General features: G+C 39.4%; 2 protein-coding genes across 3 annotated transcripts in view; both read right to left on the minus strand.

The window, feature by feature from the left end:
* Positions 1-3,642: 3,642 nt before the first annotated feature.
* hmgn2 (high mobility group nucleosomal binding domain 2) lies at positions 3,643-6,972 on the minus strand. 2 transcript variants are annotated; one of them, XM_058377038.1, is made up of 6 exons: positions 6,765-6,972; positions 5,327-5,362; positions 4,937-4,966; positions 4,753-4,803; positions 4,467-4,529; positions 3,643-4,198 (listed from the first exon to the last, which is right to left on the minus strand). In XM_058377038.1, the coding sequence occupies exons 1-6, from the start codon at positions 6,777-6,779 to the stop codon at positions 4,163-4,165; spliced, it is 231 nt and encodes a 76-aa protein (XP_058233021.1). In that variant the 5' UTR covers positions 6,780-6,972; the 3' UTR covers positions 3,643-4,162. The 2 variants fall into 2 exon arrangements, with proteins under 2 accessions (XP_058233021.1, XP_058233020.1); XM_058377037.1 differs by having other exon boundaries at positions 4,467-4,532; positions 6,765-6,957.
* A 2,318-nt stretch (positions 6,973-9,290) lies between these two features.
* Positions 9,291-14,140, minus strand: part of dhdds (dehydrodolichyl diphosphate synthase) — an 18,814-nt gene continuing 13,964 nt past the window's right edge. Inside the window, exons 8-9 of the mRNA XM_058376769.1 lie at positions 11,936-12,043; positions 9,291-10,901 (exon numbers count right to left, since the gene is read on the minus strand). Coding sequence (XP_058232752.1) covers positions 10,659-10,901; positions 11,936-12,043 — 351 coding nt within the window. The 3' untranslated portion in view covers positions 9,291-10,658. The remainder of the gene's footprint in view (positions 10,902-11,935; positions 12,044-14,140) is intronic.

Genomic DNA, 14,140 nt, shown 5'->3' on the forward strand with positions numbered 1-14,140 from the left:
AAAAATAATAAACGTTTTGTTGGTAAAAAAAAAAACTAAACAAAAAAACGGAAATTAAGAAAGAAAAAGAGAAAGAAAGAAAGAAAGAAAGATATTTTTATTTGTAATGAAAGAAAAAAAGGAGAAATACTATAATATACTAGAATAATTAAGAAGAAGGAGAAAAAGAAGAAAGAAAGAAAGAAAGAAAAATTGTCTACAATAATGGACAAAATTCCAAAATGCTTATCATTTTATTTATCCTGATGATGTATACAGATAGAGAAGTGAACAGTTATCCTTTATCACTGGTCAGAAATAAACTGGTTGTTTTTTGTCTGGAGAGAAGCTCATGGCACCTGTTTGGAATAAGAGTATTTACTAGATGTATGAAGAGAAAATCCCCTGATCTGCATCTTTTTCTCGTAAAAGCCGGGTAGTGAAACCCCTACACACATATATGCACACACACACACACACATATATATACACACACACACACACACTCCAGCCAGCATTATATAATTCCTTTTTTTCATTCTATAAATAAAGACACAGCCAGCACCCTGTGAGGGAGAGAGAGAGAGAGAGAGACTGTTCCTATTCTCTTGTAACTACCTCGACATGGATTCTTTAAGAGTTATCAGAGACTCCTAATATACATTCTGCCCTCTGATGCATAACAGAGACCTATATATACTGAGCACAAACAGCGAATAGGCCGTTTTTATCATCCGGTGCTGGTGCTTTAGGGATCCTAAACATTGTCAGTCAACGATGTGCAATGACACAGTATATTTCACCTTGATCCAAATATATGACCTTGTTTAAGAGAAAGAGTCCAGTTCAATCAAAGAGGTGACCAGTCAATGGTTGTACAGGTTCAGGAGCCTAACACTGGCATCCTGGGGTCTCTGGGATTTGAACCATACATGAGTCCAGAGCCTTAGCAGCTTGTACCTCATTTCATCTACTCATCATTAACAGTTTTTGTTTCAATATAAAGCAGTGGTTTCTCCTAAAAACTGACTAAAATAGGAGATATGAAGAAATATGAGAGAAATGTCTTTATTGAAAGTGAAGAGGCCCAGATCTGAAGCTTGAACATATGTTCGAGGTTGTAGTTTAGCGTAGTGTCTTCTAGGACGCTCATATATACAAAAACATTATGGCCACCTGCCTAATATTGTGTAGATCCCCCTTTTGCTGCCCTGACCCGTCGAAGCATGGACTCTCACTAGATCCCTGAAGGTGTGCTGTAGTGTCTGCAACCAAGACGTTAGCAGCAGATCCTTTAAGTCCTCTAAGTCGAGAGGTGGGTCCTCCATGAATTGGACTTGTTTGTCCAGCACATCCTACAGATGCTCAATTAGATTGAGCTCTGGGGAATTTGGAGGCCAAGTCAACACCTCAAACTCATTGTTGTGGTCATCAAACCATTCCTGAACCTTTTTTTGCTTTGTGGCACGGTGCATTATCCTGCTAAAAGAGGCTACAGCTATCATACAGTTTACATGAAAGGGTGTACATGGTCTGCAACAATGCTTAAGTAAGGTTTCCCAGCAGAACATTGTCCAAAGCATGACAATTGATGTCATTGATATGGATTGAGAAAAGGAATCCTCGTTCTGGATTTAACTGCAGTTTCATCCCCACAGCTCAATCTCATATTTAAATGCTTTCACATAAGTATGTTTTTAATGATTGTTTAGATGTTTGTGAGTTGGAACCAGCCATAGAGCCTCTCTTTAACCTTGGACATATCATCAGCCTAAACAAATACATGTAAGCAATATAAATGTATAATAGATGAAGGGATGCATAAAAGAGTTTAGCCTGGATTGTCTTGTCTTGCTTTTTTACATATATAGACCCCAGGTACCTAAGATCGTTTGTGTCCATTGAAGACTTTTAATGTTATCCTGTCCTCTAGTGGTGCAATTTCAGAATGCATAAAAGACCCAGGGTGTGTTTTTTGGCCCTAACAAACCCGAGTACAATGGAAACAGCTTTAAGAATGGCTGATGAATCACAGCATTAGGAAAGAAAGGTTCCCATAATGCAAGCAAGAATGTTTAAAATAGACTTCCCTGATACGAGAGCACTGGAAACTAAACACTTAAAAAACACTAAAACACAAAAAAATTAATCTACCGTGAACGACTTGCGTAACTGTGATCTGATTCAAGTCTCTGATTTAAATTTGCTAGCTAGACATTTTCGTTTTTAGTTAATTGATTTCCTATATTACACATAATGCAGCCTAATAGTATTATTAATAATTACTAATAGTGACACCAGTGAGATTGTGCTTTTTTTTTTCTTTTAGTCTGTCCAGCTCTCTTCATCTCTCATCTTCACACTCTGCTAAAACAGATCAGCATCCAAAGTTCTTTCATGGGAATTCCACCAACACCATCATGAAGGCTGTTTAATAGTTGGATCTAGAGAGAGAGAGAGACAGACAGATACAGGGAGAAAGAGAGACAGACAGACAGAGGAAGAGCATCTCTCTTGTGGGGTGTTCCCGGTCTGCAGTGGTCAGTATCTATCAAAAATGGTCCAAGGAAGGAACAGTGGTGAACCAGAGACAGGGTCATGGGCAGCCAAGGCTCATTGATGCACGTGGGGAGCGAAGGCTGGCCCGTGTGATCCGATCCATCAGACGAGCTACTGTTACTCAGACTGCTGAAGAAGTTAATGCTGGTTCTGATATAAAGGTGTCAGAATGCACAGTGCATCACAGTTTGCTGCATATGAGGCTGCATAGCCGCAGACCGGTCAGGGTGCCCATGCTGACCCCTGTGCACCACTGAAAGCAGCAACAATGGGCACATTAGCATCAGAACTGGACCAGGGAGCAGTGGAAGATGAATCACATGGATGGCTGGGTGAGTGAGTCTCATACCTGAGACATTCCACCAGGATGCACTATGGAAAGAAGACAAGCCAGTGGAGGCAGTGTCATGCTTTGGACAATGTTCTGCTGGGAAACCTTGGGTCCTGCCATCCATGTGGATGTCACTTTGACACGTACCACCTACCTAAGCATTGTTGCAGACCATGTACACCCTTTCATTAAACAGTATTCCCTCAATCCAATCGAGTATCTGTGGGATGTGCTGAACAAACATGTCTGATCTTGGTGCCAAATACAGCACACTTTTAGGGATCTAGTTGAGTCCATGCCTCAACCGGTCAGGGCTGTTTTGGCAGCAAAAGAGGTACCAATACAATATCAGGCAGGTGGTCATGATGTTATTCCTGACCTGTGTATATTTTTTTATTTACTTTATCAAGATTGTTGTGACTTCACCCCATATTGGTGCTCTACATGATGTCTTCAAGCTTTCCCTATCCTTTAGGTACACCATAAGACCACCCATGGTCTCTCTCTCTCTCACATACAAACCATTTCAGTGCTTTATTTCAAATGGTTCATCAGTAGCTCTCCTTATCCACTAAAACGGTGTTAATAAATGCGCTACACTCACTAACCGTCAGCAGTTGTCTATACAGCAAGTGGTCCTGATAACCTCCCAAATCAGTGCACTGCATTATAATATCGTAAACTGATAAAAGGTTGTGAAATAATCATGAAATTAAATCTATAAAACTAATAAGCAGCACTGACATGGTATGAGAAGAAACGCAAAGTGTACATGTTTTTCTGAAATCTTTTATTCAAAACCATTTAGAACAAGTGATTTTAGGAGTCACAAATCATCTTTCGGATATTGGCGTATATAACTTAGAATAAAAACAACATTTTTTTTAACAGCTTGGAGACTTCATATTATGAATTTATCCATGGTTGACCTTCTGTTCAAAATTTAGTGATTGTTTTATCTTTTGAATGTGTTAATAAAACATAATGCAAGAATTAAAATACAGTATTTCTGTAAGCACACGAGCACAGTTGAAAACACACTATAGCTGCCTTATGAGGATGTTTGGTGTCTAAAATAGAATTAAAAACCCAGAAGGAGTCCGGGAGATTAAAACCAATTAAGCGAGGGCAAAATATTTTAGCAAGGGTATATGGGCGGCTTCATTAAAAATGGACATGAAGGCAAACAACAAACTATAAACGATATTCTTAATATAAAACTTGGTAAAAAATAGTTATTTCAAACTGTACAGTCACCAAGTACACAGAAGCATTAAACAATTGCTTGGCTTTTCATTTGGCGTCTGCTGCGGCTTCGGCCTTTTGCGCCTGAAGGAAAGAAAAAGGGAAAGGGATTAACGCGAGCACTATAGCAAATGTTTATGAAGCTTTTCGGTATTCAGCTGAAAGACTCATGCTGACGTTGTTCAGGTGAACAAAACCTACACTCTGCTCAGCATGTAAAGCTTCATTTGCATGTCAAATGACTACAGTGACGTTCCCATTTCTGGCATCTTGGAAAGGCGATTTAGAATAAAGGCATCCTCGACCTGTTTAACGTACACAATTCGAACAATGCTGCGTGCGTTTAACTCACCTGCTCTGCCTTGGCGTCTCCGTTCTCAGCAGGATTTGCACCCTTCTTTCCTTTGGCTGCTTTCTGCTATTTAGTTCACAGACATGATGATGATTATTATTATTATTATTACACACGTAATTTCTACCAATCGGCTCTAATCTACAAGAACTGTAATTGTAATGAAGTATAATAGCCATGTAATATAATGTATTGTGTAATACAGTGTGTAACCAGATTATATGAGAATATGTGTGTATTCTAAATTATTATAATCATAATACTAATAATTATTATAAGGTCTAACCTTAGGGGCAGCTTTCTTAGGTTTGGGGGCTGGCTTGGGAGGAGCAGGTTTCTACAAATAATGAGGAGCAACAAATGAACAAACACACACAAAAATAATAAAACAGCAGGGTAAAAAAATATGTCAAAATAAATGATTTGAAAATTGCTCAAAAATGATGAATAAATCAAACACATTGACATACGGCAGAGAGTCTTGCAGAGCGCCTGGTGGGCTGTGAAAGACAAAAAAACAAACAAACAGAGAGACATTTTAATAATGGCTTCGACTGCTTTTTTAAAAAAACTTTCCAGAGATGCATTTTGTTTTTCTTGGGATTCGGAAATAAATAAATAAATAAATAAAATAAAGTAAAAATAAAATCAAGAAAGTGATTGGGATCTGGAAATGAAGAGAGTGAAAAAACAAAAAATAATAACATAAAAATGAAATTAAGAAAGTGAAAAAAAAGGAGAAAAATTAAAATAAATAAATAAAATATGGATAAAGGTTTAAAAAAAATCCTTATTTTGGAAAATATATTATAGATTTTTATTTTTTTCTTAAAAAAATATATTTTTTTTAAAATACACACCTCTTCCTTGGCTTTGGCAGCCTTGTCTCCATCAGCCTACAAAAATCAACCAGAAAAAAAAAAAAACAATTCACAATAATTCACAAATACTTTAAACCATAAAGGAAAATAAATAAATAAAAATAAACAAACAACCCCCCCCCCCAAAAAAAAATAAAAATTAACAAAATTAATTATATATATATATAAATTTAAAAAAAAATGTTTACAACCCGATATACAAACTAAAACATCTCCATGTCTCTCAGCCCATTCCCTTTTTACCCTTTTCTGAGCACTCGGCTTTCCCGCGCTTATTCAAATTCAAATCTGAGAGAAGGCGCGCGCGACGCTTCCTTTCAAAACGAGCCCTGTGTGTTGTGTGCGCGCGCGCCTAATAAAACTTAGCACAGAGAGAGAGAGAGAGAGGGGGGAAGAAGAAGAAGAGGGGGAAAAAAGTCTTCCGCGTGACGTTTAAAATTTAAATCTGTACATTTATAACGGTCGAAAAAAAAAAATTGGCGGGAATGTGTCCTCGATATTGCAGAATATAATCCTCAATACAGAGAGCCACTTTAATTATATATATATACACACATATATATATTTTCTTTTCCATTTTATTTTATTTTTTTGGCAAAAAATAAAAATATGCATAAACAAATCAGGGATTAGCTTGTTGCTGTTTTGGGGGTTTTTTTTTCCCTCCCTCTCCTGACAGGTGCTCTCACCTTTCACAATTCATCGACAAAAATACACATTTTTTAATTAAATAAAAAAAGAGTAAAAGATAAAAAAAATAAAAGAGCTTTTTTTCCTGAAAAGAAAAAAGTTGCCCCTCATATTAATCCCTGTTTTAAAGCTAAAAAATCCGACTATGGAACCCCAAAAAAAAAGAGAAAAGAAAAGTCCCAAGACTTTTAATTTTTTTTTTTTTTTAAACAAAAGTGTTATTTATTCATTCATGCCTATTTTCAGTCTTTAGCCGTTTCCTAAAGTATTTTTATTCGTCTATATAAATCCCTGTCAGCTGAATAAAACTGTCGGGTTTTACCCTCCTTTTCTTGGAGAGAAGAAAACCCTAAATACCAGAAAGCATATTTCTTCAAACGCCATATTAAATATTTTCCACACACACTTTTAAAACAGCATTTTACTCCTTTATGGATATATAGATATATTTATATATATTTTTTTGAGCGTCTAAAAACGATTAAAAGCACACAAAAATACAGGACGTGGTGTTTATTATTTTATTTTATTTATTTTTTTTTATTTTCCTCAAAACACGAGCGTGTAAAAGACGAGACAGTTTTTACCTCAGAGAGGGAGAGAGGAAAAAAATATATTTTCCCTAGCTAAAAGCTAAAGGCACGAGCTCGGCGTAGAAACAGATAGATAGATATTATTCGTTACTTTCATTTAAATATGCAGATAATGTCGAAGATAAAGGTCTTACCTTTCTTTTAGGCATCCTGGCTTGAGAAATGGCAGGAGAAAAAGGGTATTTTTTGTTGTTGTGGAGGTATAAAGGGTTCGGACCCGGGACAGAGACCTGCTTCTCCTTACAGTCTGCTAAATACAATAACGGCTGTTGTATGTTTATTTAGTTTTTTATATTGAAATATTAAGATAGGAAACCGGTTCAAACCAGATTTACCATTTCGGGCTGAGCCATTGGCTGAATCCGCGGTCACGTGCCCTGGGTAGTGCTTAGGTTTTAAAGAGACATGCGCGAAGTAAACTAAACTAAAGCAGGAAGGATGGCTTTTAAAACGGGAGGGGCGTGTTTGCTCTCTCTCGCGCTCGTTTTGTGTCACGGGCGGCCAAAAGTTTGTGGACACCATCATGTTTGTACATCCATCCCCCCCTCTTTTTTTTTTTTTTTGCTCTTTCCACTCAATTAGGAAGGCTTTTACTCAGACAACTGGGTGCTGAGTAAGGAGGTCTGGAACGGGGTGCAGGGAACGGGGTTTTTTAGTTCATCCCAAAAGGTGTTTAGATTAATTGAGGACTTTTTCAACTCATGCTAAGTTTAGGCCTCGTAAAGGCGGTGGTCGTTCAAGTGGTTAAGGCCCTGGGTCATCGACCGGAAGATCGGGGGTCCACCGTCACTGTTGGGCCCTTGAGCAAGGCCCTTAACCCTCTCTGCTCCAGGGGCGATGTATCTATGGCTGACCCTGTGCTCTGATCCCAGCTTCCAAGGATGGAATATGTGAAGAAGGCCCTTAACCCTCTCTGCTCCAGGGGCAATGTATCTATGGCTGACCCTGTGCTCTGATCCCAGCTTCCAAGGATGGAATATGTGAAGAAGGCCCTTAACCCTCTCTGCTCCAGGGGCAATGTATCTATGGCTGACCCTGTGCTCTGATCCCAGCTTCCAAGGATGGAATATGTGAAGAAGGCCCTTAACCCTCTCTGCTCCAGGGGCGATGTATCTATGGCTGACCCTGTGCTCTGATCCCAACCTCCAAGGATGGGATATGTGAAGAAAGAATTTCAATGTGTATGTAAAAAATAAAGGCTGTTTCCAGTGAAGGGGAAATGTCTATGAAGGTGTTTGCCAACTTTGTGGCAACAGTTTGGGGGGAGAACTGCGTCTGGGTATGCTCGTAAGGTGTGGTTAAGGCTCTGGATTGTTGAACGGAAGTTCAGGGGTTCAAGCCCCACCACCATCAAGTTACCACTGTTGGGCCCTTGAGCAAGGCCCTTAACCCTCTCTGCTCCAGGGATGACGTATCTATAGCGGACCCTGTGCTCTGATCCCAACCTCCAAGGATGGGATATGTGAAGAAAGAATTTCAATGTGTATTTGAAAAATAAAGGCTGTTTCCAGTGAAGGGGAAATGTCTATGAAGGAGTTTGCCAACATTGTGGCAAGAGTACCATGTCTGGGTATGATCGTAAGGGTGCTAACTTATATATAGTAATGCTTAACTATGAATGGTAAAGCATAATGTGTTTTTCATGAATAAACATAATCTTCTTCTTTTCGGCTTTTCCCCTCAGGGGTCGCCACAGCGAATCATCTCTCTCCACCTATCCCTATCTTTTGCATCCTCAACACTTGTAGAGTACCGACGATCCACATGATTAAATTTGGCAGTGTTTTAAGCCGGATGCCCTTTCTGACGCAACCCTCTCCATTTATCCAGGCTTGGGACCGTCACTGGACTGTGATCCCCATGGCTAGATTCATGAATAAACATAATACTTTTTGTTGTTGGGTATGCTCTTATAGAAAAATAATCAACTTCGATTATATTATCAGACTTCCCTCTCGCTTGAATCGAGCTGCATTACACCACCACATAGTGGATTATTTTCCTATAACAGCATGCCCCCACTATTTCTTTCTAAACATGAGCATGTTGTGACTGACTGAACGTCCTTCTATTCAAACCCCAACAGGTCAGGTTAGATCTTTTCCTCATGATCCAAAGCTGAGGTCAACTATCACCTTTATTTATCCTTCTATATAACAAACCTTTCTATCCTGATAGGAAGTGGATGACGTCCAATGAAATGAAGATGGTTGAAAGTCACGCAAATAATATACCATAACCTATGCCAATGCTCTACCAAAAACATAGCATCACCAAAACACTGATGTTCCAGTGACTCCATGGCAAGGCATGTGTACGCTCATGGCTGCCTCAAACGTCTATCCCTTGTCTGTATCTGTGGAAGTAAAAGTCCTAACAGCATCCCAGTGGTTCGAATCTGAACTGAACTCAACCCTGATGCAAATGTGAAGACAGCTGTGTTCACTAGAACTGCAAACCTTCCTTTCCTGTCCTGACTCACATCACATTCCTTAACTAACAACAGCTTGCCTTAGAAACTTTAAGACTTTATTCTTAATTTTCCTCTTTGCATATTTCACAGAACATTCTAAATATCCACACGTTCTACGTCCTATTTAAACTCCAGCCTTTTACCAAATTTTTTCCCATGAACAAATGACAAAAAACACACCAAAATATATTCCTTAAAATCTTTTATTTAGTAAGACATTTGCTTTAAATACACATGTGGTCACAGTAATCTCAAGTATTCTACATTCTTGAGCCCTTTGAGGAATCGCCAACACTGGTTGGCTTAGAAAATCACCAAGCAAAAGTTTCACTAATGGTGGAACCATGGTGTCCAGTGAACCGGGTCCATAGCTGTGTCTCAAATCACACTTTGCTTAAAAAAAAAAAAAAAAAGCTATGTAGTAGACTAAAAGATTAGCCTATAGATCATCCTTTTCAAATGGGATCGTGAAAATGAATTATATTTAAATATCCAAGTTAACTAGGTAACTTAACCAAATGTGTTTTTCATTTTAATGTATTTTAAAGTGTTTATAGATCTGTAATAAAACTATAAGATGCAATATAGGCATGGACTAGCTTCTTTATTTTAGGCTTCCTTTCATGACATCTTTTCCCAATTTGTTCATTTGCCAATTCCAAATCACTAGCTAGCTCTCCTTCATCACGTTAGCCATCACCTGGGGATAGTATTGGGTCCGAACTCCTGCTCCTTCTGCATCACAGGGCAGGGGAACAGACGTGGAGGAAAATGGTACCTGCTCTCTTGCACATCCATGAGCTTACAGATGGCCACCATTGGCTTGGCTACTATAACTGACAGCTGGGAAACAGTAAGCCGTCCCTTCCAAACATGGCCAGGACACGCCCCGTTTCTTTAATGTAGTCTCAACACGGATATAAATTGGGTCGGGGGGGCAAAGAAAAGGCTCGTCAAGGATGTTTGTTTCTTTCAGAAATTAAATGATGTCCTATTAGGAGTTTTACGAGTTGCGCCATAGACAAAAAGCCATCACTGGTGGCCATCTTGTTCTTATTTGCTAAGGCTCTTTTTGCATCTGTAGTGAATGATGGGACAGCTGCCTACTACATTACCCATGAAAAAAATACAATATTTTGTTCATGTTCCTCAGCTCAAATATCCTGGAAAGTTGACTAAAATTAATAATTGTATGTGATTTAAGACACAGCTTTTTAGAGCTACGCATTCGGTAACACACAAACCTCAAAGACGCTGGAATAGTTTCACGTGTCTAGTGTTGATGACCATCTTTGAGACAACCATAAATACCTCACGTCCCCATAAAACGGGGTACACCATCTTTATCGTTGAAACTATATACAAATAAGCAAATGTAAAAAATCTTCTCATGCTTAGGGTTTTCGAACCACACCTAACCGGCAGCCATATTGTATCCAGCACCTCAGCCCTACACTGATCTGACACGGCCGATTAAACTCATCGGAATTAGCCGGCAAAATGAATCAGGTGTTTGGAAGCAGTTGAAAACTGGATTGTTTTTAACAATAGGTGCTTAAGCAACAGCAGTCAGGTTGCTCATATGCTCGAAGAAAGTGTCTCTTTTCTGCTGAAGGGCGCTGAGGAAGCGGTTGACTCTCTCCTCTCGGCTGGCCGTGTAGCTCAGCAGCGCCGCGTGACGGGCGCGGGCATCCACGGGTTTGCCGTTTCCACCCTGCTGGAGAAGTTCGGCCACACACGAGCGGTCAGACTCCAGCTGCTGGGCCGCTTCAGCCTCTGTGTGCAGTTCACGCGCTTTCTATAACATAAAATAGCATCATAAATGTACGTTTAGTGCCACATTAGGTTGAAGAGCTCACGTCAAATCGTTCACTAATAAGTTCGACATGTTTTTCCTCCACATAATCACAAAATTTCATTTCCACACATCTTATATGATCCTTATTTAGAATAGAAGTTTCAAACTGCATAATTTACCAGCTCTGTGTTAAAACTCCGCCCTCAAATTTTGGGAGGAGGGGCCTAAGAATCATGATATCAAAGTGGGCTAAGAAAGAACTAAAACTAAATTTGTCACATATACATTACTGCATAATGAAATTCTTTCTTCATATATCCCATCCTTGGAGGTTGGGGGTCAGAGCGCAGGGTCAGCCATGATGCAGCGCCCCTGGAGCAGGGTGGGATGGGGACTTTGCTTAAGGGCCCAACAGTGGCAGCTTGGCAGTGCTGGGGCTTGAACCCTGATCTATCTGCTGCCACCTCCCCATGACGTCGTATACACTTTTCACTAACAGTATACAATTAAATGTTTAGTCTATGAATTTTAAAAGGGTCTCAAAAGGAACAATTTTTTATTTTATTAAAATAACCAGAAATATAAGCTGTTTCCAATGACGTCAAATGCACCTAATGTGACACCGCTAGCTTTAGCAGAATACAGGAAACATGTAAAATACTGATATTAACTTAAAGACATTCGGTCATCAGACCTTTCTCTTTTTGCATCCTTATCATTTCAGTGAATTAGCAATACTGTACAGTGACTTTTATTATTTGTACTTAGCCTGATAGCAAGGATTTTAACCCTATAAATACTACAAAATAAACTCTAAATGTTGAAAACTCTTTATTAACACTGGCCAACTATTAAATATGTCCCTATTTAATGATACCAGCATTCTTTCTCATTTTTTAAAGCACTTTTACTCATTTCATACTCATGTTATGTATATCACTCTTTACAACGATGCAAAAGAAAAACAAAACGCTTGTCCTCTGGGTGCACATTTTTCAAGCACTCCTGAAGAATGTTCCAGGCCGTCATCTTACCTGGATAGAGCGATAATTCAGCTGGTACTGTAAAACCGCTTCGCAGAGGTTCCAAAACGAGTACTCTGGCCAGAGGATGGACTGAAATACTATGCAAGAGTGCGACGTCTGTGAAGGAAGAAGAAGAAGACAGTGAAGTGTCATTTCATTCCCTAACAGAATTAGTGTCAGCGATTTTTCTGATATATAGTTGCGTCACAGAAATGATCAAATTGAGCAAAGCTCAGTGCTGTAGAACAGTCCATTCTGATTGGTCAGGAGATGAATATTTTTTGGTAGGAGCTTTGACACTATTTCTGGCTGTGAGGATTATATATATTAGGAGGCTTGTTGGAATACGGGGATGTACACCTTCGCTCAAAAGTTTGGGATCACTTGCAAATTTTCTTTGTTTTCCAAAGAAAAACACATTTTCATGCAATTCACAAACAGTTAGTCAGACGATTTTTAAAGAATGATCTACGTTTCTGCATAGAGGCCTATTATTAGCAATCGTCTGTCCTCGGCATCGATCTCCTGGTATGGCTGTTATTCAAGTGAATCGTTTTATACGGCTAATTGTGTTGCACGGCTGAGAACCGCTGTACTAATGGAGCAAGCAAGGGAGCGTGGCATTCTTTAGGTTAGTTCAGTATCTGAACATCAGCAGATGTTTGTTTGTATACAGGTACAAAATGGCCAGAAAGAAAGAACTTTCATTAAAGGCCTGTCAGTCTGTCGCTGTCCTTGGAAAGGAAGGCTACTTGATGCGAGAAATTGCGAGGAAACTTAAAATTTCTTATCATGCTGTTCACTACTCCCTTCGGAGAGCAGCACAAACTGGCACTGCCAAGGACAGAAAGAGGAGTGGGAGGCCCGGTGCACAACTGTGCAAGACGATGAATATCTGAGAGTGTGTGGTTTTAAGACAAAGACGCCTCACAGGTCCTCAACTGGCAGACGCACTAAATAGCAGGGGCGGGCCGTGCATTTCACACCTAGGCCTTCACTGGTGTCCTTCCTGAATTAATCCACCTCTATACCATCATTATGACGCCACGGCAATAGATACTAATCAACCGTTAAATAGCAAAGTATTTCACACCTCACAAGGAATAGTCAATTTTATTACAGTCCGCCTTGAAAATGCATTTGTAAGGATGTCTTCGACCAAATCGATTTCTTCTCATCTGAGTTAAAATATATATATTTTATTTAGTTTGCGTGGTTTGCTGCCTCTGACTACTCCAATTATCCAATCAAAGGACGGGAAATTGCTGACGTAATCGTATGCCTGCTAGATGGCCCCAGTGACCCCAACTCGAAATCTGATTGGTTAATGTAAGACTTATTTTAAGCTCCGGGCGCCTGCACTATTGATTCTGAAGGCCTTAAGGCAGATTCCTTTCACCCTGGCGACACATGATGTCAGCCACTGGCTGAAATATGATTGGATAAATACTTTTATCATAAATATACACTACTGGAAGCAGCGCAACCAAGAGAAAAGCTAAGAAATGTAGAGAATAGACTATTGGGAATAATTTAATACACATTCATGGAAAATTATATTAAATATATTAAAATGCAAATCAGTGATTCAGATCACTGCTGTTTAGGCCAGCAGAGAAGGCCTTGCTGGAACTGACGGTCCACCACTGCTAAACAGTACCCGTCAAACACCAGTGTCACACACCTCCAAAATGTGTCAGCAATATTTGAAGAATAAGCTGGAATTCTGACCGTAATGGAGTGGCCAGCACACTCTCTGGATCTGAACCCTATTGAGCTATCGTGGGATCAGCTTGACCGTATGGAAGACTCCATCAAGCCGATCCATCTTGTAGGAGATGCTCCAGGAAGCATGGGGTGAAATCTCATCAGATTATCTGGGAAAATTGACAGCTAGAATGTCCATGCTGCAAAAGGTGTGTTTTTTTTTTGATGAAGGTGGGATGAAGTTTGACGAAAACATTTCGAATCATTTCCAACCAAATCATTATTTCTAACTCTGACAGTGTCAGCATGTCCCGTTCTTTTGCTCTATTTTGTGTGTCTTGGAAAAGAATACAATTTTTAAGTGATCCAAAACTTTTGAGCGGTAGTGTAGGTGTTTATTATAAACTGCCAATGCAGTAGTTTATTCCACGTCTTGTGCTTTGTAAAAGACAGACCTTTTTCGGCCATGTTGCATCTTTTGCCTCGTGAACGTTAAGAGAAACAGAA

This window comes from Hemibagrus wyckioides, linkage group LG23 (assembly GCF_019097595.1).
Source record: "Hemibagrus wyckioides isolate EC202008001 linkage group LG23, SWU_Hwy_1.0, whole genome shotgun sequence".
NCBI classification, from domain to species: domain Eukaryota; kingdom Metazoa; phylum Chordata; class Actinopteri; order Siluriformes; family Bagridae; genus Hemibagrus; species Hemibagrus wyckioides.

What these genes read in the sequence shown, in the direction of transcription:
- hmgn2 (XM_058377037.1), bottom strand. An exon ending in CTAAGAAAGCTGCCCCTAAG is followed by an intron (nt 4,533 to 4,752) that starts GTTAGACCTTAT and finishes TGAACTAAATAG; the next exon opens with CAGAAAGCAGCCAAAGGAAA. An exon ending in GAGACGCCAAGGCAGAGCAG is followed by an intron (nt 4,199 to 4,466) that starts GTGAGTTAAACG and finishes TCTTTCCTTCAG; the next exon opens with GCGCAAAAGGCCGAAGCCGC.